Here is a 26,872-nt window from a genome sequence, read left to right as displayed (position 1 = left end):
AAAGTGAGAAATTCAGACAAAGAAAACAGAGAAAGAAAACGTTTAGAAGGGAAATCGAAGGAAAAGGTAAGTGAACCAACAATGCACTAGCTTAAAGGAACCTATTTACAAAATAAAAAACAAACCTTTACAACCCCTTTAATGTCTTTTATCTTGTTTTAGATTTCGATGCTGCATTTTAGCAACGTAGATCCTGCTGAATTAAAAGGAAAAAAATGAAACACCTTGACACTTATAATTTTGAAAATACCATATTTAATAAGCATGCGATTGCCTATACTGTATATATATAAATGTGGAGATAATATGTTTAGATACACAGTCCGGACACCCCTCACCCTCTCCTTGAAAATACATGGTTTAATAATTTTGATCTTAATCATACCATACAGGACACAGTAATTGATTATTAGACCATGAGTTGCATACCGCTACATTCAGGAGACACTGGCAAAAGCTTTGCTGGGACTACCCCCAGTATATCCAAATAACTCCCAACTCCATGAGGCTCCAGGAGCCCTTGCTTGTTAGAGAAGTATTTTTTTTTCACCATTTTTCCTTCTTTTTTTTTTTCGACTGACACTTAAATCAAGATCTGACTGCTTAATGTCTTATGGCTCGTTAGCAGTTTCCAGATCATTTAGCTTTGATGTACATTATAGAAACTGTATCCAAACTCTGCGGTTTGAGGTTGGTTTGTAATGTTTGCTTCTGGCACTGGATCTTACACTAGGCACTTACCTTGGTACATGGGGTAACAAGTGAGTTAGCCACAAGGTGCTATAAATGTCTAGTGCCATGATTCATTTCTATGGCACACAGACCCTGAAGACCCCTCCACTGTATGCCCACCATGTTAGGTGAAGCATTGACCCTAGAAGGCAAAAGCACAAGGTAACTAATTTCCCTGTACCTTTACATACTGGGTCCTGGCCACACATGTCATGTCATGCTATTAGATTATTGCTTGGATTTATCCTATATAATGACTATCCTAACTCTAATGCCATATACACACGCTTGGGATTTCCGACAACAAATGTTCGATGGGAGCTTTTGGTTGGAAATTCCGACCATGTGTTGGTCTCACCGGACATTTTCTGTCGGAATTTCCGACAACAAAAACTTGAGAGCTGGTTCTCACATTTTGCGACAATAAAATCCATTCTGGGAAATTCCAATCCTGTGGGGACAATTCCGGTGCACAAAATTCCACGCATACTCTGAATCAAGTACGAGACGGAAGCACTTGGTCTGGTAAAACTAGCGTTCATAATGGAGATAGCACATTCGTCACGCTGTAACGGACTGAAAAGCATGAGGCTGAAAAGCACGAATCGTCTCTCACCAAACTTCTACTAACACGACTGGTATTGAACTTCTCTTTTCTAGTGCCGTTGTATGTGTTGTACATCACCGCGTTCTTGACGTTCGGAATTTCATTTGTGTGACCGTGTATATGCAAGACAAATTTGAGCCAACATCCGTCGTAAATTTTTCCACGGTTTTGTTGTCGAAATGTCTGATCATCTGTACGCGGCATAAGAGTTTTTTCAGCCCTTCTGTCAATTTTGCTGCCAGGAAAACCCGATGGGAGAGGAATTCAAAAAGAAATTAACTGTTCACACTGTGGACCCAGCCATTTTTGCACTGAATAATGCACTGAATAATCAATCTACTGTTGCTATTAAGGGCATTTACTCCTTTAGAGTTTCAGTTGATAGTAGACCCTTTTCAAGTCATCCTTTGCTCTGTCAGGCCCAACCCTGGAGTCCGCTAATGCCACCTTATCTCCTACCCAGACTATGGAAAACTGACCTCAATAGTGCACTGTCTTCTGAAATACATAATCATATCCTCTCTGCAAGATTACAGCTCTTTCCCTCAACCATGCTGTTCTGTGTAAATGCCATAGTGATTGTAATTTGTCAAATCTCCAGAATGTCCTTACTTTCTGTGGACGTGCATGTGATAGACCCTTCACTTCGAAAAGTTCACCCTAAAGTTGGGGGGACGTTGACTGACAATGGCTTCTGGTTAGAACAGTGATATCACAACTTCTATTTTCCTCTGTCTTTCAGGGGAAGCACACAACGGGTCTCGGTTGCTGTTCTTTATCTGTTCCTTATTACTGCCCTTTCCTTCACAAACTGCAGACAGTTTCCCTATAACTCGTTGCTGCTATAGTCACGAGGGATGATAATTTCTTTACCTTTTAGGAAGAGTTACAAGGACTTTCCAAATCATACACAGAAATCCTTGTCCATTTAGGAATACATCTCTGTGTCCTGTACAGTACTCAAAGATATGGAGTTTGCAGGTAAATCCAAATTCCTATTTTTTAATTTAGGACAATGCATAAAATCCCTATATTTTATGGGGGGTGGGGGGTGGTATTCATTTTTTTTTTTTTGCAGTGAGATTTACCAATTCTGGTATTTTCCCTCAATTTTAGACCCAGTAACAACTCATAGTCACCAGAACAAATACAGGGAGTGAATCTCCCCAACAGGAGACAAAAACAGCAATAAAAAGTGACAGATCTTCAAATCCCCTCAATACTCTACTCAAAATGCAAAAAAAAGTGGTTTCAGATATGATTTGAACCATGGGTCTTCAACCTGAGCACCCATGCATTAAACTGTGAGCAAGTCAACCAGACAACCTGTAATAGCAGAAAGGGGATCCCTTTAAACCATATTTAAAAAGCATTACTTCCATTCAATCAGTCAGTGCCATTATTTAACATGTTTGGATTTATGGCTTATACAGACAAGCATCTGGCTTGCATTAACCTCTGTTTAGCTGTGGCATGTCTCCTTGCTTTAAAAGAAACTCATCACAACTCCATAGGAAGCAATGGTTTCCCACAGTAACTAACACATGGTAATTTTAGTGCAAAGCTGTGCATAAGGTAAAAGCAAATCTGTTATAAATTTCGTTTAAGCTGTTTTGAGTTTTTACTTTAGTTACACCAATAACCTTGTTTCACATGTGGCTGTGTCGCTACGAGACTCTTTAAACCACAGTTAGATGTGTCACACAAAAGTCAAAAAGATTTGGGCACTGCAAATACTATTTAAATATTCTACTACTAAAATATCAGGCTTCCTTAGAAAATCAAGATCTCTGCTGTACAAATGCTGGGCTGACCATGACATGCCAGCACCATGTGATACCTCCATTATTTAACTTCTGTTCATGTTCTCTCTCTGCCTATGGTTTGAGATTTCCCAATTCCACTGTGCCTCTCTCAGTTAATGTGTTTCCTGTGTCTGCCAGTTGTTATTTTATGTCTCTCTCAATTGTTGCTTGTTCCACGTCTCCCAAAATGCATGCCTATTGTGGGCCACTACGTGCCTGCTCCTTGCCTCTCCTTTGCTTGTATGCTCCATATTTCTTCATTTTCTTGGAGGCACTATGACCATTTTGATTTTATTCTCTTCTGACCCCTGTCTGTTCTAATAGCTTTCTGGTTTGTGTCCCTACTGATGCTTGCCTGCTGTATGCATCTCTGAGTAATTTCTTATTCCAACATCTTTATCCTATCTGTTTATCCCAGTTTTTGCCTGCTACAATCTCATATTTGTCTTTGTGTGCCTCCCAATTAAAACATAGTTTTGCCCTTTTGCTTGAAGCACAGCTAGCAAAGATTTTTTTAGTCATTGCTTTTTGCACTTTAAATGAATGAGATGCATTTCCACAATGTTTTGTGTTCTGTGATAAAGTCATAGGTGTGCGCAAGCGGTGTGCCTGGGCACACCCTAATTTCTCAGGGGTCAGCAACCCATCAATCACAATCCGCCCAGTGATCAGGGGCAGGTGACGCGTAGACCTTGATCCTTCTTTGCCCATTCCTGGAACCTGAACAGGAGGGGTATCATTTACTGGAACCCATCTGTATTTTCTTTCTGAGGCAGCTGAAAGTAGGGTTTTCCTGCTCTCCCTCCCACCAGCATTCAGCTGCCACAGCAGGAAAATGCAGGGGATCAGAATCAGTATGGTAAATGCCATTCCTGCTGCCCTCCTGTTCCTGTTCCTCTACTGTCTGTTGCCCTAGCCCCCTGTGTGCTATTCTGGTCTCCTTCTTTTTCCGCAAAGCTTCCGGCTACCCCTCCACTCTTAAAAAAACACTGACACCATCCACTGCCCTACTGACACCAATCTCTGCCCTACTGACACCAATCTCTACCCTACTGACACCGTACACTGCCCTAATGACTGACACCATCCACTGTCCTACTGACACCAACATCTGCCCTACTGATACGTCCACTGCTCTACTGACACCATCCACTGCTCTACTGACACTGTATACCTACACCCACAAGAATTTGTTTGAGACTTGGGTGCACACCTTAATGCAATATGCTGTGCACACCTATAGATAAGGTCTAGTTTACACAGGCTTTTGAGTTTAAGATCAGTTTGGGCTTTTCTTTTGTTCTTTCATGAGTGGTGAACACATGGCCAATGCATGAAAAATGCATGGTGGATGCATTTCTGGTGCTTTTTATGCGAATCCTACAATTCATTTTTTATTAATACATCTAGTTTGGTACACTGAGGTTTATTTTTAATTGTGTAAAATCTGAAGTTTAAGTCCTACCAAAACTTGACATTTTTTGCAAAATGAATAACAACTTCTTTTGTCTTTACAGCGGTCTGTGAAAATGGTTGTCAGAATGGAGGACGTTGCATTGGACCCAATAGATGTGCCTGTGTCTATGGTTTTACGGGACCTCAGTGTGAAAGAGGTACTTTATTATTGTATATCAGATATTGCATGAATACATATATATCTATCTATCAATGTGTATATGCAACTTTTTAGCAGATTTGTAATATTTCTTATACTTCATTTTAGTGCCATGTTAGGTTTACCTATTGCAGCCGAATGAGGGCCCATTCACACCACATGCAGTGTGGGTGATTTTGCATTTTTGCACATCTCCGTATTGCTGTAAAAACCTAAATAAAGAATGTTCGTGCATTTTAACCTGTGCAGGAAAATGCTGTAAATTCAGGACAATGCATCTGTTGTCATTTGGTTTTCATGCTACATTGCAATGAATCCAAAATGTGCGTGGGAGAAAGGAAAGATAGAAAACAAGATTTCAGTTACTTCAAGAACAAAGGCAATAACTGGAAACTCAAACATGTTCTCCTGCTGTAAGGAAAGTAGGAAAAACAAGCAAGTTTAAAACAATATCCTTTTTTTCACCAATGCATAATTGAGCTCCTAATCTACCCATTGCACCCAATGAGAAAGGTCCAAGTGTTTCGTATTGCCACAAAGAAACTAAAGCCACATCTGTGTTTATGGAGAAAACACTACACAATGCCCTCCTAATGGCTCTCAGCATGCGTAAATACAGCTGAATCTTGTAGACACAGCTGTGTCTATGGTTCTGTCATGGCACCAGGCAGAATTTGAACAATTCCTACTGGGTGCAAAGGATGTTTCAAGACAATGTGTCAATTTAAGGAAACAAGACGACAGGTAATGTGTAGTATTGAATAGTTCACTGTTCTGCTTCACAGTGGGACAATATCAGAAGGATGCAAGGTTGTAATTCATACCTCTAAAGTACCTTTGCCAGTGCACACAAATCAATATAAGTCCTGTAATGCAAGCCTATGTTAACATCTGCTAAGGTTGATGACAGAATAAGTAAATATCGAATTACTTGCAGATCTGCTCAGAAGTGCCTCCTAACTGACCTTTGAAAACATAATGTAGTCCATCTAAAGCATTTGCTTTTTCATATAGTGATATATAGGCATTATGCATGTGAGATGACATGTTAGATGTCTTTAAAAATACCACTTTCCGATTGCCTAACTGGGAAAATATGTCCTGATTTTATGGTATACCGGGGCTATGGCTGCAGCTTGATGTTATAGCCTCAGCACTAAAATTCTCCTCAGCTGCTGCGCTTTTCGATAAAAGTAAGCCAAGTGGCTGATTAGCCGCTGAATCAGTTTTAGAAGCCGCCAGAGGGGTTACGGCGGGAGGGGTTACAGACCCCATAGCCCCCACCACCGCTTTCCAGTGGTTCTTGGGCTTTCCTGGCTTCTCAGGAGGCATAGCATATGTAATTTTATAGATTGACCATAGTTTTACAGTAAACATTTACATTTTTCACTGCACAGTAAAACCCTTTTTTAAAGTTTTTAGTGAAGTTTCCATTGGGGTTACTCTGTAGTGGTCCCAGGGAATGTTCAGAATGCTCTTGCATGCCATTGAACAAAAGACATTCCTGTCTTACAGAAAGGAAATCCCAGATGCAGATTATATAGATATGCAGAAATATATCTGGCCTGTAGAAACATGACTGAACTTTGCCTTTGTAGCTTGTAAGTTATAATGTTTCTTCTAATGAAAAAATGACAAACACCATAGAATGCAATGATTGCCAAAAATTCTACAAGTCAGATAAGATGCTTCTATCATATTTTTCTCATTTGTCATAGTGCTCTTTATATAACTTTTTGTCCTCTATTTGAACCTGTTCTGTATAAAACCATATTATTGTCATCACATTTTTTGCAGAATAGATTTTTGCTCTTAAAAACGTGTTCCCATCATTCTTTTAGGCCTCACGCACATATTGTGTGCCAATCTCTCCTAGACGCCTTTCCACCGGCAGCAGCAAAAAAAACGATTGACCCCTGTGAAAGCATTTAGGCAAATCAAGCGCTTGGCCACTAATTCATTTCATTGGCCAGATTAATCATTTTTTCTGGCCATTGAATTTTATTACCGCTCAATCACTTGATGCACCTAGCTTTAACGTTCATTTAAACACACTTAAATAGGTCAAGCAAATTTTTTCCTGCCAAATGCTGCTGCTCCTGGATTCGTGAGTAGTGCGTTTTCTTTTCTGCTTCTAAACGCTCCTGATGCTAAATTCTTATGTGTGCATAAAAACGTAGGCTGACATACAGGGGCATTTAGAGACATCCCTTACAGCAGTGTTAAAAACATCCGGTGTGCATGAAGCCTACCACTCCAAGAAAATATCATGAGAGATTCAAAATGCTTTGCATTGCCTTATTAAAGTTTAGTTGTCGTAATATGGTATTTTCCAAATTCACACTTTCCTTATGAATGAAGAGCCCTGCAGACTAAAATAACCAAATGGCATTCGATATTGACGGCATCTGAAAGTGCATGCTGTTTCGCAGGAGAAATAGCTGTGCAAATACTTTTTGAAATACACTCTATAGCATATAAATGTACAAAGCTTTTAAATTTTTTTGAAGCAGTTGCTTTTTAAATGGTCCCTGAAAAATGTGTAATATATTTCTGCATAAACAGCTTCTAAGGCCCCATGCACACGAGATGCTGCTAAACTCGAGTTCAGAGGCATTTGGGCATTTTGTTCAACTGCCCCTGAACACATTTAATGTTATCCTATGTGTCCATGCACACAATCACGTTTTTTGGCGTTTTAAAGCAGTTGGGTTTATGTCCGTTTTTTCAGACGCAAAATTTTGGGTTCAGAAGCGTTTTATTTTTGCGTTTTAGACTTTGGGAGGGTCTACAATGTCTTTGAGATAAGGGCTGACAGCCGCAATCGCGGTAAAATGGGCGTTTTAAACGCCGTTTTTTGCCTTTGAAAATGTGAGTTTAGAGGTGTTTGTAATTGCTTCTCGTGTGCATGGGGCCTAAAAAGTTTTCTGAACATCCAACTCCTAATCATAACTAAAAACAGGCATTGCCTTACTCGAAGCTATACTCTTCATCAGCTGGCACTGAAAGGGTTTCTAGACAACATTCTCCACTTTAAAGTTGGGGAATTTTGTAGTGTAGGGTGGGTGCGACAAGCAGATGTCAGGCTTTAGCACACAAAAGCACTGTTTGAAAATGGGCCAAGGAAAGCTCGCTGTACATATGTACACATATTAAACAATGTGTGTTTTTGTAGTGTTTGCACAACTACCGCTGTGAAAATGTACGTCCCCCTCCTTCCACAACCACAACCCCTACACAGGGAAGAAGTCGTAATGTGGTTTTGTCATCAGGACGGGTGAAAGAAAAGGCTGTTTATAAAAAGTCCCTGTAGGAAGGCATGTGGACACCACCAGCTGACCTTCTGACTGTAATTCCGGTGCTCAGAAAATTGATTAGTCAGTGGTCTGACGTTTGTCTTTCTCATCTTGAAAAAAAACCTTTCTCACCACGTCTGTGTAAAAAATCTCACTGATCTTAGGAAAACATTGAGAGAGACATTGATCTGTAGAAAACCGGGTGTGAGGTATTAGTAACCGTTATGTGATTTCTTTTATCTAAATGTCCTTTTTCTTTTCAAAGTGAGATAACCCCAACATTTTCACTTTTCCCCATCATAAAACATATAATATGCCCCAAATCCAATCGTTGTCAAAAGCTTGTAGTCTTCACCTCTGTAACATCTATAAAATGTACCCTTTTTTAACTGATGAAACCACCAAGCTACTCATTCATTCTCTTGTTATCGCTCGCCTTGACTATTGCAACTCCCTTCTTGTAGGCTGCAGGCTATCCCCTCTTCAGTCTATCATGAATGCTGCTGCCAGACTCATATACCTTACCAACCACTCAGTGTCTACCACTCCTCTCTGCCAATCCCTCCGCTGGCTTTTGACTGCCCAGTGAATTAAATAAAAAATACTAACAACAACATACAGAGCCATTCATAACCCTGCCAGAGCTACATCACCAATCGTGTCTTCAAGTATCACCCAAATCTTCTCTGCTCCTCTCAAGAACTCCTGTTCTCTAGCTCCCTTGTCTCCTCCTCCCATGCTCGTCTCCTGGACTTCTCCAAAGCTCAGGCCTGGATTTACTCCGTTTGCCACCCCAAGGCTGTTCCTTCAATGCCGCAACTGCCCAAAAAAAACTGAAAGTCCCCCAACCCGTGCCCATCATTGCCGCCTCACCATCATTGCAGCCTTACTGTGCCCTCATTGCAGCCTCACCATCACTGTCGCCTTACTGTGCCCTCATTTCAGCCTCCCTCACCATCATTACTGCCTTACTGTGCCCTCATTGCAGCCCCCCTCACCATCATTGCAGCCCCCCTCACCATCACTGCAGCCTTACTGTGCCAAACAATGTAGCCTCACCTGTCACTGTGTGGATTGCGCACATCGGGCATCTCCTGCTGTGTCACGGAGCTCACTGTGAAAATTTTGGGTGCACTGTGATAAAAGTCCCGCCCTCCTCCAAGACCAGCTTGTGTGATAGACAGAACACTGCCTCTATCACACAAGCTGGTCAAGGAGGAGGGTGGAACTTTTATCACAGCGCACCCAAACTTTTCACAGTGAGCTCCGTGACACAGCAGTCTCCCGCTGTGTGTTACAACCCGTGCCGCCCCTGCACCCACTGCTGCCTTGAGGCCTGGCCTCGGTGGCCTTTTCGGGAATCCGGGCCTGCCAGAGCTTCTTCCACCCTCTAGAACTCTCTACCTCAATCTGCCCAGCTATCTCCTACTCTAGCTGCCTTTAGGCGATCCCTGAAAACCCATCTCTTCAGGGAAGCATATCACACCTCCAACTAACTGAATTTTTATCACTTACATTAGCTCATCCCCCACAGGTATAAATATCACTTCCATTAGCTCATCCCCCACAGTTATAATCCTTTGTACCTTTTGCCCCACCCTATTAGATTGTAAGTTCCTATGAGCAGGCCCCTTTTAACCCTCTTGCATTGTATTGTATTGTAACTGTAGAGTCTCCCTTTATATTGTAAAGCACTGTGCAAACTGTTGGCACTATATAAATCCTGTATAATAATTAAAAAAAAGATTCCCTTGTATATACCTTCCATACTGTATGTTCTAAAGCTGTGCCATTGAAAATATATTGCTGTCTGCTCTGGTCAATGAAATGACTTGTGCATGTGCAATTTATTGTTCAGTGTGCCGTGACCGCAGAGAGCGCCATACCGTGATGATGTAATCCCTATGGCCCGACACAGGAGCTCAATCATGCAAGGCAACCATAATACCTAAATTTTTATTATTATTATATTTATTATAAAGTATTTATATAGTGCTAACAGTTTGTGCAGGGCTTTACAATATAATGGGAGACAATACAGTAACAATACAATTCAATACAAGAGCTCCTGCAAGCTTACAATCTAATGAGGAGGGACTGGTGAAACAAAAGGTAGTAACTGTGAGGGATGAACTGATGAGGGAAGTAGATTGAAGCTTAGTTATTTCTTGGGCTTCTTTCTAACTTGCGGTAATGCTTATTGTCCTCTTAAAAAGGATTTATTTCCAGAGGGCGGTATAGCAGCGTCTGACTGGCATTTATACCACCCTTTTTGCCTTCTTGTTTCATTTTTTTTTTATTTGACTAAAGCCTCGTACAGACGGCCGAGGAACTCGACGTGCCAAACACATCGAGTTCCTCGGCCAGTTCAGCACTGAAGCTGCCGAGGAGCTCGGCGGGACGAGAGCTCCCATAGAACAACGAGGAAATAGAGAACATGTTCTCTATTTCCTCGTCGAGCTCCTCGTCGGCTTCCTCGGCTGAAAGTGTACACACGGCCAGTTTCCTCGGCAGAATTCAGCCAGAAACTCGGTCGGAAGCTGAATTCTGCCGAGGAAACTGGTCGTGTGTACGGGGCCTCACGGTAATTTTACATTGCAGAACTACTCCATAACTGTGAACAAATTGTTTGGCTCGCAGATGCGGTGCAGCTCCATTGAACTCAATGGGAATGTTTGGCAGACAGTGCCGCCTGTCAAAATCTGTCCCCTCCGAGATGTTGCAGTCATGAAGCCGCCAGGCTGTATTGTTAGAATTTGGGTGGGTGGCCAGGGGGGGGCAGTAAAACTGGGACTTAGCTGTCTTTTTTTTACTCCCCTCAGCTGCCATTTTGAAAGAGCCTTTACTGTGCCAACGTGATATTGCTGTTATTATGCTCATAAAGGGCAGAAGCAGGTCTGAGGATGTCGGCAGGAGGAGACCTCAAACATGGCACTTTTTCAGCTAGAGAGGAGCAAAACCAAAGGACAGCTGGAACACTAGTACACCAGTAAGGATAACTACACTATATTGTCAAAAGTATTGGGACACCTGCCTTTACACGCAAATGAACTTTAATGGCATCCCAGTCTTTGTCCATAGGGATATTGAGTTGGCCCACCCTTTGCAGCTATAACAGCTTCAATTTATCTGGGAAGGCTGTCCACAAGGTTTAGGAGTGTGTCTATTAGAATGTTTGACCATTCTTCCAGAAGCGCATTTGTGAGGTCAGGCACTGATGTTGGATGAGAAGGCCTGGCTCGCAGTCTCTGCTCTAATTCATCCCAAAGGTGGTCAGTCGGGTTGAGGTCAGGCCATTCAAGTTGTTTCACCCCAAACTCGCTCATCCATGTCTTTATGGACCTTGCTTTGTGCACTGGTCCAAATCATTTAGTGGTGGCGGATTATTGTGTGGGGTTGTTTTTCAGGGGTTGGGCTTGGCCCCTTAGTTCCAGTGAATTCTTAAGGTGTCAGCATACCAAGACATTTTTGACAATTTCATCCTCCCAACTTTGTGGGAACAGTTTGAGGATGGCCCCTTCCTGTTCCATCATGGCTGCACTCCAGTGCACAAGGTCCATTAACACATGGATGATGCCTGTAAAGGCAGGCGTGCCAAAGCTTTTTACAATACAGTGTATATGCCGCTATACATTATTAACTATTTGTATGTTGTATTTTGGATTGTTATTTTATGCTTATCAGTCATATTTAGTTCTGGGTTTGATTCTGCTTGAGGTATTTTAATACTTATAGACTGTGTTTGGTAAATGTGTAAGTTTACGAGAAATGACTGCCATTATTGCTTTAAAATTTACAATCAAGGCTGAGAATGTAAACTTAATGGTGGCAAAAGACTGCAGAAGTATGCTTCTGGGATCCCTGATTGGCCTTGCTGTGTATAGTATGGTGACAGAAATTCTCCTATTCTGACATCATACCTTGGGGCACAAAAAGGGAGAGCACCGCTGAACAAATATATACAGCACATAGAGGTGTAGACACATCTAGAGGAAACAAAGAAACAGTAAATCTTCTTGTTTTGTAAAAGCGAAGTAAAGAAAATGTATGTAACTTTTTATAAAAACTTAGTATTTAAGTTTATAAATAAGCCTACAAATAAAGACAGTCTTTAGTTCATTTGCACACACATAGGCACACATTTTAGATTTATTTCTGACTCTCGGGTAATAAGCTCTCATAGCAGTGAAGTTTTTTTTTTACATTTACAAACCCCTGGAGAATGTCTCTGAGCCCATTCTGGGAGATGAAACATGTTCGCCAGCTGTGTATATATAAGAGCTGCCTAGCCAAGCAAAACATATCAAAATAGTGCTCAGGCCACAGGATGGTATCACTTACATGTTAGTGAGAGGTCCCTCTGTTGACTGATGCCACCAATTACACCACAGAGTTCTGAGACATCACCCAACTAAATCTGAACATGTAACATATACAGTATATCATCATAAAGTATATTTAAACCCAAAAACAAAAACTAAATATATTGCAGGTTACCATTGCCAGTGGTTGTCAGTGGTTAAAGGGTAAGTTCACCTTTACAGAAAAATCTGTAAGGTGAACTTACACTGAACCCCCTCCTCATCTCAACCGGTCCCGATGTCCTGGAGAATGGCGATCTCCCGCTATGAGACCTCGTATAGGCACCTCACCAGTCCCGGGCAGAGAAATCACCTCTGCTTAATTTCCAAAAATTACCCTGTCAGGAGGTACGTTTAGGAGCATTCTAATTGGTCGGCGCCATCACATGGGCGGTGCTGACCAATCAGAACCCACGTAACCTGTCATGTCACCCCAGACGAAGAGGAGAGAAAGCCATGGGGTTTTCAAATCTCCGAACCAGTAAAGCGGCTATACGATCTGTCAGTACGGTTGATCGCCAGACTCCAGGTTAGCAGGACCAGGTGTGATAGGAAGGGGGTCCAGTGTAAGTTCACCTTACAGATTTTCTGTAAAGGTGAACTTACACTTTAAAGTCATATTAAAGCAGTAGTAAAGTCCGCTTTGTGATTTTTACCTACAGGTAAGCCTATAATAAGGCGTACCTGTAGGTAAAATAAATATCTCCTAAATGTGCACAGTTTAGGAGAAATTCGCCCCAGATGCAGTCGGTAACGTCACTGGTGCATGCGTTCTGAAGGTCCAAAATACTGTGCCGGACCTTCAGAGCACCGTGCTGTAACCAAGGGTTAATGGACACAGCCAGAGTCCGCAAACTCTAAATGGGGGAAGATAGAAGGCATCTAAGCGGTGACAGCGCGCTGCTTGAGGGCTTCATTTTAAGGTAAGTATTTAGTAATGTGCTAGTTTTTTTTTTTATTATTGCAGCGGTTTGCTACCGCTTTAAACTCTCAGCATTTTTTAGATGAACGCATTGAGCATCATAAGGTCAACATGCCCCAGTAAACTATTTGTTAAAAATGTTACCCCACCGCTTGCAGTTTACAGCGTTCTTTGTTACTGGCTCCTGCTATGTCAGTACCGTTTCCCTGAACTTCTGGTCTTCACAGGAAAGAGTTAACAGTGGACAGTGCAGTCTCCAGACAGTCTTTTAGCTTGAAGGAGGCAGGGGGAGGAGAGGGGAGAATTAGAGGAGTGCCTTGTCATCCTAGGCTACAAGGCTTGTTGTTTTTTGTTTTTGTTTTATGCCCACAGTGTACAGAGATATAACTCTAGTCCCTGCATGAAAGGGTGGCTCCATAGGATGCTGCAGGAGAAAAGAGACCCCCTGAAACAGGAAACAAAACCTGTGGTAATTGTCATGATTTAAACAGCCTAAACTGGCACATAGGCAAGAATTAATAGATATGGAAGATGGGCAGTACAGTGGCTAAGTAGTTAGCACTTCCACCTAGCATCACTGGGGTCATCAGCTTGAATCCCAACCACAGCACTACCTGCCTGGAGTTTGCATGTTCTCCCTGTGCCTGCGTAGGTTTCCTCCCAAGCTGGTAGGTTAATTGGCTTGTCTAAATTGAGTATAGATTTCAATCCATTTATGGGCACCCTGATTGTACACAAGACAATCTACCATTTGACTTCTGTACAACCAGCCTGTTGGGATTTTTATGAACGGTTAGGTTGCTCCTGGTGGGTCCAGGCCTACCCGCTCTAAGCCAGGTGCTCGCGAGTCGCCTAGCTTGCTTACTGACCAACACTGTTCGACAGATTCAGATGACTGCATACCAGTTATTTCCAAACAAAATCTTTATTTGTTCATAAAAGCAAAACACGAGAGAGGTCTCCATTCATCTCTTGTGCATTGCGTTTATGAACAAATAAATATTGAGTTAGGAAGTAGATGGTGTGCTGTTTTCCAATGTTTTTGAACAGTGGAATGTTTCGTTTTGGACCAAATTAAACAACATTATGTCATGACATATAACCAGGAAGAGTGAAGAGTGACATCTAAAAAAGTTCACAGTCTCCTGTCTGAGGGTGGAGGCGTTAAAGGGAATCCTACTTTTTATGAAATATATCTGTTGAAAATAAAAGAGCAAGTAGAGTCATGGCTAAAATCAGAAACTGAGCAGGCACAAGACAAAAGTTCTGGTTTACTGGTTTTGATGTAGAAGGTATTACCAAACCCCTTTGGATGCTTTCTAACGAAAACATTCTTACTCTGTGGTTAGTGATTGGTTGTAAAATGGTAACTGTAGAGACAAGGGGTGGCCTTTTTTGCCTACAGGCCCAGTTGATGCTTCTAACAATGTAACCATTGTTCTTTTAAAACGGGTCTGGACAAAACATTTTTTTTTGGCCGTGATCTATTTTGTCCCTCCCAGTCCATTAAAGTATAACTAAAGGTAAAACTTTTGGAGTGGCAAGGAATTAGAACACCTTTCAGGTTTTTATCGCTATCCCATGCCCTGGTTAAGGAGATTCAACCTCTCTGTGTCCTGTTTACCATTATCATTAAAAGTGAAAGTAAAAGAAGCCTACATTTTGGGTTGTCCACAGAAAAGTGGAAATCTTCCAATGGGGACATTCGTTCTGGTGAACTGAGGGTCTCCAGGGAATTCCCTTAATTTGCAGGGATTTCCTGACACTTCCTGTTTGGCTATGGGACAGGAAGTGAAGGAAAAGGCAATGGGACACAGATGGTGAAACAAAATCTGACAAAACCCTCTCTTGCTCTATCCAAAATAAAAATAAAAGTTTTGCCTATAGTCCTATGTTAAGTCAAGGATTCATAGCTTGATTTATCTCTGATCTAATAGCGACTCAGTTTTGCATTATTGTAATTAGTCTTGTAGTATATTTAACAATACTGATAAGGTATTGTGCTAGGTAATGCCATAATACTTTATGATAATGATAAGAATAATATATGATGAATAGGATTGGTATATCAACCATAATATGCACGAAGTACAAGATGCATAGGGGTTGGTTTACTAAAACTGGAGATTGCAAAATCTGGTGTAGTTCTGTATAGAAACCAATCAGCTTCAAGGTTTCTTTTCGCCAAAGCTTAATTGAACAATCTGAGGTTAGAAGCTGATTGGCTAATATGCACAGCTGCACCAGATCTTGCACGCTTCAGTTTTAGTAAATCAACCCCAGAGTGTGTGAATATTTTTTGATGGATTATCTAAAAACATTTTTTGACAATGCAATGTTTGAACTGTCTATGATGAAAAGATGAATAGTTTGTATATAGAAAATGAAAGATTGTGTGTAAACTTTTACTTTACTGGCTATACATATTTACAGGGCACTAATCTGTTACTACTGTGATACACATATGTATTCAAATACAAATGTACAGTCATGGACATCCCCAAGTTGTTCTTTATCACTTTGACATCTAGCATAAACAATCATAGTACAAAAAATGGATCTCAACAAAAGGTTTAGTTTATCAGTAGACTTACATGCACGCTAGTCTATGTCTGGAGTTAGACCGATTCTCTCAATCTCGGGCTGTATTCATGTACAGTTTTAAGAGCAGAAGCATTGGATATGCTTTTAAAGAAAGGGTTGATGTGCTAGTTTTGTGTTTCATATGTAACATAGACACATATTTAACAGAAAGAAGATCATTAAAGACCAACTCCAGAAGACTTTTTATTTTTTTTCTGTTCTTTAAGAGAAACAGGGAGACAAGAGGGTTATACTGCTGCCAACAGAAAACTGATCACTATGAATCAAAAAGTTAGTAAGCCTTAGGCCCCGTACACACCATAGAATCCATCCGCAGATAAATCCCAGCAAATGGGTTTCAGCGGATAGATCCTATGGTGTGTACACGCCAGCGGATCTTTATCCGCGGATATATCTCCCCTGGGATGGATTCCAGCAGATCGGATATTCGCTGACATGCAGAACATATCCATCTGCTGGAATCCATCCCAACGGATGGATCCGCTGGTCTGTACAGACTCACCGGATCCATCCATCCTAAGGGATCCCCCGCATGCGTCGTAATGATTTGACGCATGCGTGGAATTCCTTATATGACAGCGTCGCGCACGTCGCCTCGTCATAATCGCGGCGACGGCGCGACACGTCATCGCCAGAGGATTTCGGCGCGGATTTCAATGCGATGGTGTGTACACGCCATCGCATAGAAATCCGCGGAAATCCTCGAGAGGATTTATCCGCGGAAACGTTCCGCTGGACCGTATTCGCGGATAAATTCTCCCGTGTGTATGGGGCCTTAGAGTTCGGAGCAGTACCACTTTTGAATTGTGTTGCTCTCACTTGCCACCCAGAGCCTTTATGTCTTCCTCACTGGGATCCCTCAGAAGACCTCAACCTGTCAAAACATCCACAGTACACTTGCTGCTGAAACCATTTGCGTATGCTCCTCGCAGTTTTTCCGATGGTAAAACTGCCCAAAAAACGCCGGACAAAAAAAAAGAACCAGCTCTCTTTTCTCCCACCGGGACATTTGGCTGGCGGTTTTTGGCAGTTTTCCTATGGGGAAAAACTGCGATAGAGCATACACACGGCCGGGATTACCGACCAAAGCTCCTGTCAGGGAAAACCGGCCGCATGTAGGGGGTAAGACTGACCGAGCAGGTTCTCAGCTTTCCCCTTGAAAATCCCCGTCTGAAATCCCACACGTGTGTACGGGGTATAAGACAGAATTGAGAGCTGTACAACTTTTGAACTGTGTTTGTGTTTGTCCTCACTTGCCTCCCAGAGCCTGCATGGCTTCCTTACTGAGATCCCTCAGAATTCCCCAACCTGTCAAAATGTCCCTAGCACACTTGCTGCTGAAACCTGTTTTGTATGGGCATAGTCTAATCTAACAAGTTATTCACTTCCCCCAAGTGTTTTGTTTAGCAGTACCCCGTTAAAAAGGAATACCTTATCTTCCTGTCTGGGATCCCGCCATCTTATGCCTTAACAAAACCCTCAGTATTTTGTTCAAGGTGTATAGTGTTTAAAGATCCTGTAGATAAAAAGCTGGAATCCCTGCTCAAGGTCGTTATCTTCCTGTATGTGTATGACCGAAGGATATATTTAGAGATCCCAGATCAATCGTTACTGATCATTCTGTTCCCCAACAATTAAAACCTATGCCGGTTGTCATGCACTTTTGCTCAAATGATGGTCTGTGGTGCATCAGTGTAAAAAACACCTTATGCACATGCCATTTGAAGGTGAGCCCCTAGTACCTCTCTGGATTACTTTATCATGGGTGTGCTTGATTCCCCCATTTACACAGACAGTGTTGATGCAGGAATCCCTCCTGTCTGCTCCCGGAAGTAGGGGGTGGGTGATCAGGGGGATGTCGTCCCTCCAGGAGAAGACAGTGATTAGTGCTAGTGGCTATAACAGCAAAAACCGCAGGTACAGGTGTATCGCAGGTACAATCAGCCTGCCCATACATGGTTCGAATCTCGGCCAGTTCAGCAGGAACTGGCCAAGATTCAAATTGTGTATTGCCTGACTTAGTCTCAAGGCTAAAATTCTTCTACTTCTGAGGTAAGGAAGAGTTTTTTTCAATTCTCCCAGTCCTCCAGGTGCAACAGAAAGCCTGGCTCCAAGCCTGTGGGCTTTTCTAAAGCATCTCTAAAGCATGTGTGAAGGATGTTGTGTCCAAGGGTAAATAAATGGAATTTTAGCCTTTACCTCTCTTCTGCTTTATTGCGTTGGCCTCCCAAAATCCCTGCAAAGTCTAACAGACCTCAATATTTCCCTGGGCACAACTCCTCTCTCAGGAATTCATAGCTTTGGTCCTAGAAAAATAAAAATATCAGGGTTTCTGATATTTTTGTGCTGAAGTCTTCCTTCGAGTGAAAATTACTGCTTGAAATCTTTCAGGTTGGTTCTTGCTTCTTTGGTGAAAGCCTTCATATAGAGTGTTCCTCCCAAGAGAGCCACCTGTATATCCACCTGTGGTTCTGTGGGATCTCAACCTTGTTCCAACTAAATCATCTTTTAGGCTGTGTTCACACTATCTGCGGAGCGGATCACAGCAGGGGTCCAGTGCAACCCTGTTCACCATTTCAGGTCCAAATTAGGTGAGAATTTTTGCCTGAATTCTGGCCTGAAATTAATCCAAAAATGCACAGGAGCCTTCTGAGGTGCACTCCACAGCCACCCCAGAGATGTGTGGAGCCGGTCACACTCTCCTGTCATGCAAATTGGATGTGGGTAAACCCAGCCTCACATATATCTACTCTCACTCACAAGGTATCCTTGTTGCCATCACTTCTGTGAGATGAGTGTCTAAGTTAGCCGTTTTTTCTTGCAAAGAAAACTTTCTGATTCTACACAGAGACAAAGTTGTCTTGAGGCCTTAGGCCTCCTTTCTCCCTAAGATATTTTTTCATCAAAGGACACAGGATAATTTATGAGCCATGAGCCTATTGTTGAGTTTCTACAAAACTGGAGCATTATAGGAGCGTTGTTTGCTACTATCCAGTCTCCTGTAGGGAACAGTCTGACCCTCTTGTCTCAGAGTTGACCTTTTTGTCCCTAATGAACTCCAGAAAGGAATTTCCCGTGAGTACTGTTTTAGTTTTGGATAACATGGGGAATGTTTTGAACTTAATGCTTTTATTGCTACCTATTAACCACCAGGGGAAGGACAGGTTTTGCAGGAACAGAAAGACATGTAAAGTAATCAAAACCTGATAAAAGGTTAAGGCCCCCACCATGTTATGAAAAAAAAAAAAAGAAAAAGTAAAGCGATTTACTATAACATTCTGTCACCATGACACCCTTTATTAAGAACAGGAAGGAAGGAAAAAACTCTCCAGTGGTGACACAGACACCAACAACAAAAAAAAACAACAGTGATTCCAAACCTTCCTCAGTCATTCCAAAAAAATATGGCTTTAAAACCCAATGTAAACAGTTGTAAACACTAGGTGGCACTATAGCAGTTATGTGTACAATACATTGTTGTCGGATTAGATTCTAACCACTAATCCTATTATTACATTTTTAACTATCATCATTATCAATGCGGCTTGACATGACCGGCCTGCTAAGCAATTATTAATGAGATACATGGACAAGAAACAAAGCTGATTTAACTTCTTCAGACCCACGCTATAGCCGAATGACGACTACAGCGCAGACCTGAAAATCCAACTGGACGTCAATTGACATCCGCCCCTTAGGGCGTTCCCCGCGCGCGCTCCAGAGCGCGCAGCGGGGAAACTCTGTGTTGGCCGTGTCCCTTGGACACAGCCAATTACAGATCGCCGCGAACGGCCAATCAGAGTGGCCGTTTGCGATGCGATCTGTGTGGCCAATGAGAGTTGATCTCATATGTAAACATATGAGATCATCTCTCATTGCCGTTTTACACAGAGACAGCGTCCTGTCTCTGGAGAGGAGACCGATCTGTGTCCCTTGTACATAGGGACATAGATCGGTCACCTCCCCCAGTCACCCCCCCTCCACCTACAGTTAGAACACAATGCAGGGAATACCCTGCAATACTTCAATGCCAGTCACATTTATACTGTAATTAGTGCATATTTATAGCACTGATCGCAGTATAAATGTGAATGGCGCAAAAAATGTGTCAAAAGTGTCCGATGTGTCCGCCATAACGTCGCAGTCCCAATAAAAATCGCAGATCGCCGCCATTTCTAGTAAAAAAAAAAAATAATAATAATAATTCTGTCCCCTATTTTGTAGGCGTTATAACTTTTGCGCAAACCAGTCGTTATTGCCATTTTTTTTTTTTTACCAAAAATATGTAGAAGAATACGTATCGGCCTAAACTGAGAAAAAAATATATATATTTTTTTTAATTGGGATATTTATTATAGCAACAAGTAAAAAATATTGTATTTTTTTTCAAAATTGACGCTCTTTTTTGTTTATAGCGCAAAAAATAAAAACCGCAGAGGTGATCAAATACCACCAAAAGAAAGCTCTACTTGTGGGGAAAAAAGGACGTCAATTTTGTTTGGGAGCCACGTCGCAAGACCGCGCAATTGTTAGTTAAAGCAACGCAGTGCCGAAAGCTGAAATTTCACCTGGGCAGGAGGGGGGTATATGTGCCCAGTAAGCAAGTGGTTGAAAAGACTGGGCTGGATATCAGACAGTTATGGTGTGAGCAGATAGTTTGGCGAAGAGGGCAATAAGGTTCTCTTCACAACTACTTATCTCTGGTTAACAGTATTCTCTGCATTTTCTTAACCTGCAATTAAAGTGAGGAAATTTACTTGCCATGCAAGTAACTTTTGTGAATTTTGAAGTCACAAAAACAGCAACTAAAATCTCGGTAGCTATTGATAGCTTGTGTATATGTGGTTTGCTGTTTTATATGAATACGTGTGTTAAAAAACATACCATTTTCTTTCAACTGTTCTTCCTAGTTCTTCATATGCAGACAGGTGCTTGCTAATTGGAACATTCTTTAACACCAGCTGCAGTGAGCCTGTTTCCCTCTAGTGTTCAGACTGGGCACTGTGTCATTACCTTCTGAATGCATAGCAAGCAGAGACCACAGCTGAGAGCAGGGGATTGTGGGATATGTGGTCTGAGGAGCCAGGATTTGCATTGGAGCCTGACTGCTGTAGACTACAAGTTCCAGCCGGCTGGGAGAAAGACAAGAATGCTATGTGAGGACATAAATAGCCTGGTCTGGAGAGGAGTCTCTCTCTTGGGAACCTTCAGCTGAGTGCAGGGACCCAGCCATTCAGGGTAATGTGAGCAGGAGTTTTTCCCAATGCGGTGTGGAGAGCCTCCGGCGAGTGAGCAGATACACCATTGCCAGCTCCCTGTCGGCTGAGTGATTGTCGGTGTCACTCTCATTGTCGCTGATACATTTACAGCAGAATCCCAGCGTCACTAAGTGCACGGCCAGGCATGGGCGTCCATTCCATAGGGCAAGGGAGGGCGCTTCCCCCCCCCCCTAGAAACCAGTGCCATGATCCTCGGGGAGAAAAACAGCGGGCAGGAAGCAAGGCGACGGCACGGCAAATCCAATTAGAGCCACTCTCTCTCTCTTTTAGCGATCTTTGAGCGGCTTTAATTGGATTCGCCGTGCCGCCGCTTTGCTTCCTGCTTTCCTCGCCATGATTGGCCACAGCAGAGGGCCAATCAGAAGACTCTGGGGACTGGGGGCATCATGGGAAATGTAGTCCCTTAAGAGTGGCGGCCCCAGCGTGTCCACAGACGCCATGCTAAAGCCCCCAGCATGCAAGCACTCTGCTGGGGGGGGTTACAAGAGGAACAAAGAGAATACTGTGCTCATGCTGGGGGAAGCCAGAGAGAGAGACACGGTGTGCCCGCACAACCAGAGAGCCACGCTGTACCCGCACCAACCAGAGAGCCACGCTGTATCCGCACCAACCAGAGAGCCACGCTGTACCCGCAACAACCAGAGAGCCACGCTGTACCCCCACCAACCAGAGAGGGAGACACGCTGTACCCGCACCAAACAGAGAGGGAGTCACGCTGTACCTGCATGACCAGAGAGAGAACCCAGCTGTACCCGCACGACCAGAGAGGGAGAAAGAACGAGCCGCTGCCAGGGTACAGGCATGCTACACTACTGACTAGAGTCACCCCAGGCAACCAAGAGTGAGCGAACGTCCAGCCAGAGGGATCACTGTTGCGGTTTCACCAGGTCTGGTAAGAGGGCCTGTTATCCATTACTGGACTGAGCCATTAGGAATTGTCTAACCTGATATCCTCCCATCTATGCTGGGGGAAATTATTGCAGAAAATGACACCAAATGCTGGGAGTTTTTAGTGCGGAAACTGACACCAGTGCTGAGTGTCATTATTATGTACACAAAGGTATGCGGCACCACAAATTATTCTTTTTTCAATGCTTTGTCATGATCAATAGGGGCTTTTTTGCATTTATCAAATAGATATACTGTAATGTCATGTTATAGATTATTACTATTATTATCATTATTATTATACAGGATGTATATAGCGCCAACAGTTTGTGCAGCGCTAAAATGCATGAGGGCCCTGCTCATAAGAGCTTACAATCTAATAGGGTGGGGAAAGTGGTGCAAAAGGTAATAACTGTGGGGGATAAGCTGATGGAAGATTAAAAGTGCAGTTGTTAGGTGTATTATGTAAACCATTGGTAAGGATTATATACTAGATATAGATTGTATCCTATGTTCACTATAAAGAGACTATATACAGTACATGTATATAGAGCAAGGGAGATACTGTAAAAAAATAAAATAAAAAAAATATCGGATTATCATTGCTCAGCTGCTTTGTATTTTATTTGAATCAATAAAAATCATTGAAAAAGGGGGGGAAAGAGTGTGCATACCTACATAGATGCCCTGCTCCTCAAACACTATTGATTTTTCAGTTTCTCCTTATGACTTAAAAAGAAGTAAAAAGCAGCTGAGCATTGATGATCAGAGAAATTTTAGTGAACTAAAATGTTTCTTTTTTTTCCTAAAACAAACTGAAATGTTTATGCACAAGGAAAAAGTAAGATCAGTAACAGATGAATTTTAGTTCTCTATTGCCGAGGAGTCATTAATGCTGATTGATCTGCCCCTGTATAATGTAAATAGCCCTTAGTATATTTATTTTACACACCAGAACAAGGATGTGGATAATTGCTCTTATGTCATACCCAGCTCAAGTAACTGTGGGCCCTGAATTTAATCAATGGCAGTCCACACTTCATAAAGTTCCTTTAAGATGTCATATAGTTGATTGGTGCCTATGGAAACACCTTTGACATACAGTACATACTTGTTAACTTTATATGTGTTGCAGTGCATTTTTTTTATTATGTACTGTATGCCTTCTAAGTTCTAACTATGCTTGCTGTCATGCTAAGCCAATGGCCTTTGTGAGGCAGAGAATTAAAGCGGACCTTCAGTCATTTTTTCATCTTTCCACCTATTAAATCCTCTGCCCTTGTTGTTTTAACTTTGGATAGTAAAACATTTTTTTTTCTGCCATTAAATACCTTATACAGCTCACTTCCTGTTTCTTGTCTGGTAATAAGCCTAGGCTTATGACATCATGCACAGCTGTCTGTCTCTCTCTCTCACAATCCCGTGAGAGTTTGCCAAGATGGGAGGGGGGACGAGTCATAAAAGGGCCAATTAGAGCTGCAGACCTAAAGGTGTGCCTCTGTGTAAATCCAGGAAGTGAACAGGCAGCAGCTTCAGCTGCCCACAGTTAAAATGGTTGCAGCCAGACTTAGTGGAGGGAGATTTCTGCAGCATATTTGGCAAGTACAGAATAACCACATATATAAAATAATATGCAAAATGGTTTAGAATGGCAAAGATGTTTTTATTACAAATTATGTGAGCAGACTGCAGTTCCTCTTTAAATCAAACATGCAAATCAGGAGATATACTGTCACCTTGACTTTCTAATTTGCAGTTTAGTCCTCAAAAACTGATTCAGAAAGTAATGAAGCCAGAGACAAGAAAATCACTAGTGATTTTGTAGCAGATCATTCGTGATAGCTTCTGAATTACATGTTACCCTTTAGGAAAAGCATGCAACCTGATGTGTAGTCAGGGACAGTTTTTGCACACACTAAGAGCGGTCGCGGTAAAGCAACGATCGTTTTTGCAGCGCTTTACCGGCGCTGTAGGGCCGCTTTGCAGGCGGGAGCGGGGCATTTTCAACCACAAAGAAGTGGTTAACAAGGGGTTAAAAGTGCCCGTGTTGAGGTGCTGCCAAAGCGCTTTTCAGGCACTTCGCCAATTCATTTCTAAGGGCAGGGCGGCGTTGGAGCGCTGCATACACTGCTGCCGAACCACCCCAAAGATGTGCTTGCAGGACTTTTTTCCCGTCCCGCAAGCCCACCGCCCCAGTGTGAAAGCACTCTGAATTTCACACTGGGGAGGCTTGTGAAGTGCTTTTCCGGCTCTATTATTAGCGCTAAAACGCCTGAAAAGCACCTCTGTGAAAGAAGTCTTAGGCCTCGTACACACGACAGAGAAACTCGACGTGCTTGGCACGTCGAGTTCCTCGTCGAGTTTTGGGATGAAGCCGCCGAGGAGCTTGGCGGGCCGCCTTCTCCCATAGAACAACGAGAAAATAGAGAACATGTTCTCTATTTTCTCGACGAGCTCCTCGGCGGCTCCATCGAGCCAAAAGTGTACACACGACAGAGATTCTCGGCAGAATCCGGGTTTTGACCGAGTTTCTCTGCGAATTCTGCCGAGAAACTCTGTCGTGTGTACGAGGCCTCAAAGTATACCTAAAGGCATAACTTTTTTTGTTTTGAATAAAAAGTTACATTTTTTGAGATGGAAGAAAACCCTTTTTTTCTACTGTTTAAAAAACGGAACTGACGAAAAGCGGATGTTAGCGGACAACATTCACTTACATCCGATCAGCTGACATCTGTTTTTCACCCAAAAACATGGGCATTCAGTTTTTTTTAAACTGATGAAAAACGAATGTCAGCGGACATGAAAACAGATGTGGAAATTGACATCCGTATCCGTTTTTTAAAAACTAGTGCAGTCCTCTTTCACTTACCTCATCCTTCGATTTTGCTTTTAAATGTCCTTATTTCTTATGAGAAATCCTCACTTCCTGTTCTTCTGTCTGTAACTCCACACAGTAATGCAAGGCTTTCTCCCTGGTGTGGTGAACGCCTCTTGAGGGGGGAGGGGAGAGCAAGATAGTCAGGATGCCCACTAACGCACTGCTCCTTTCTCTATCTGCATAGTAGAGAGCGTCCTGACCCTCCTGCTTGCCCCCTCCCCCCTCAAGAGGCTTTCTTCACACCATGAGAAAGCCTTGCATTACTGTGTGTAGTTACAGAAGAACAGGAAGTGAGGATTTCTCAGAAGAAATAAGGACATTTAAAAGCAAAATGGAAGGATGAGGTAAGTGAAGGAGGACTGAACTAAGGTAAAGGAAGCTATTTAGGGAAAACATTTTTTACCTTTACAACTCCTTTAAGTTGCTTTTTAGGATTGGAACCTGCTGCATGTTGTACATACCGTAAGAATCTGAACTGTACTGGTCATTTTTGAAGTGTACTTTCTCCATAACATGAACTCTGCATGCAGACAAGTTTGCTGTATGAAGGGGGTGGTGTGGATTTAAGGGACTGTGTTCCTGCTACATCTGGGATATTTTACTGCCCAATTAATACAGTCATGGGAATTGTTACCCTGGTGAACTGATAGCAAGAAAGCGCAACAAACCCCCATCAGTTTTCTCCAGGGCTTTTCCTGCTTAGACTAATTCCTTTCCGTCAAGTTCTTATGAGAGAAGAGGAACTGCATTACTAGACGTATGACAAACGAAACGTCTAACAGCCACTTAAAATTCCTTTCCCTTGATTTAAGCAAAATAAAATTCATATACGAGACATACCATTTACTTGCATTTATTTCTTTTCCGTTTCATTAAATTAGTGATGTTTTTGTTGGCTGGCGTCCATGTGTTGTATAAAGTGTTGGAATTAGGAGGAGCATTAATGCAGGATGTGATGGAAGATAACGGTTGTTTACTTCAAATTTTACTTCAAAAACCAAGGCCATATTTGGTTGTCAGCTTTATTTGATGTATAAGATTTATATACATTGCAAGCATTTTAATTTCCTCTTGCCATTTATGGAGAGGTTGCAACAGCTCTTTCAGTGAAAGGTTATTTTTTTTCCAATGGAAAATGGGCTAGCAACTCGTTTTCTCCAAAAATGTGATCCTTCCCATGCTACCAAAAATCATTTTGTTATTTTTTTTTTCAGTAAAATAGTATAGGATTGCATTCATCTCTTCACCCATGTACTGTATACTTTCCTATTTAATCAATGCTATTAAAATATATTATTGAGGCATCTTTCTTAAAAAATGGACCCATGTTATGTGTCTGTTCTCACAATCAGTTTCAAATATTCTGTACTACTTTCATTTTTGTGATATCTTTGCGTATTTATATTAATGCATTTTAACATGTCGTACAATGTAGCATATTTTCCCAGTGCATTTTATCTTCTGTTTTGACTGTCTTGTCATTTCCTGTCCTGGAGCTATTTGTGTCCAAATTTGATAGGTAATGATGTGTCCCAGCCTCTTTGGTTTCCAGACTATAAACAGGAATAATTCTATTATGTACCAACATGTGCTAAACACATACACATGAGCAGGCCACATTAAAAATAATAAGGTTAGAAAAGTCTTGACATTTAAAGCACTTCATTTGAAAGAGAGTGCAAAAAATGTAAATGTTGTTTACGTAGTGAACACAGTCACTCTTAGACATTAGATGACTGAACTTTGAAATATTTATTTTATTAGTACTCACAGATAGACAAATTAAGAATTGCATTTTAGGAAAAGTGTACTGAATCTGTAGTTTACTTCAATGTGAGGTCAAATTCAAAGTAAGGATAAGTTGATAGCCTGTCCCTCTAGCTGC

The 26,872-nt window shown here is 42.0% G+C and overlaps 1 protein-coding gene across 1 annotated transcript in view; it reads left to right on the top strand.

Annotated features, from left to right (window-relative positions):
* The window catches only part of LOC120915216 (fibrillin-2-like), a 190,197-nt gene that overhangs the window by 87,194 nt on the left and 76,131 nt on the right, over positions 1-26,872 (top strand). Inside the window, exon 6 of the mRNA XM_040325539.1 lies at positions 4,662-4,757. Coding sequence (XP_040181473.1) covers positions 4,662-4,757 — 96 coding nt within the window. The remainder of the gene's footprint in view (positions 1-4,661; positions 4,758-26,872) is intronic.

This window comes from Rana temporaria, chromosome 1 (assembly GCF_905171775.1).
Source record: "Rana temporaria chromosome 1, aRanTem1.1, whole genome shotgun sequence".
NCBI classification, from domain to species: Eukaryota; Metazoa; Chordata; class Amphibia; order Anura; family Ranidae; genus Rana; species Rana temporaria.
This window is presented reverse-complemented; position numbering and strand designations above follow the sequence as displayed.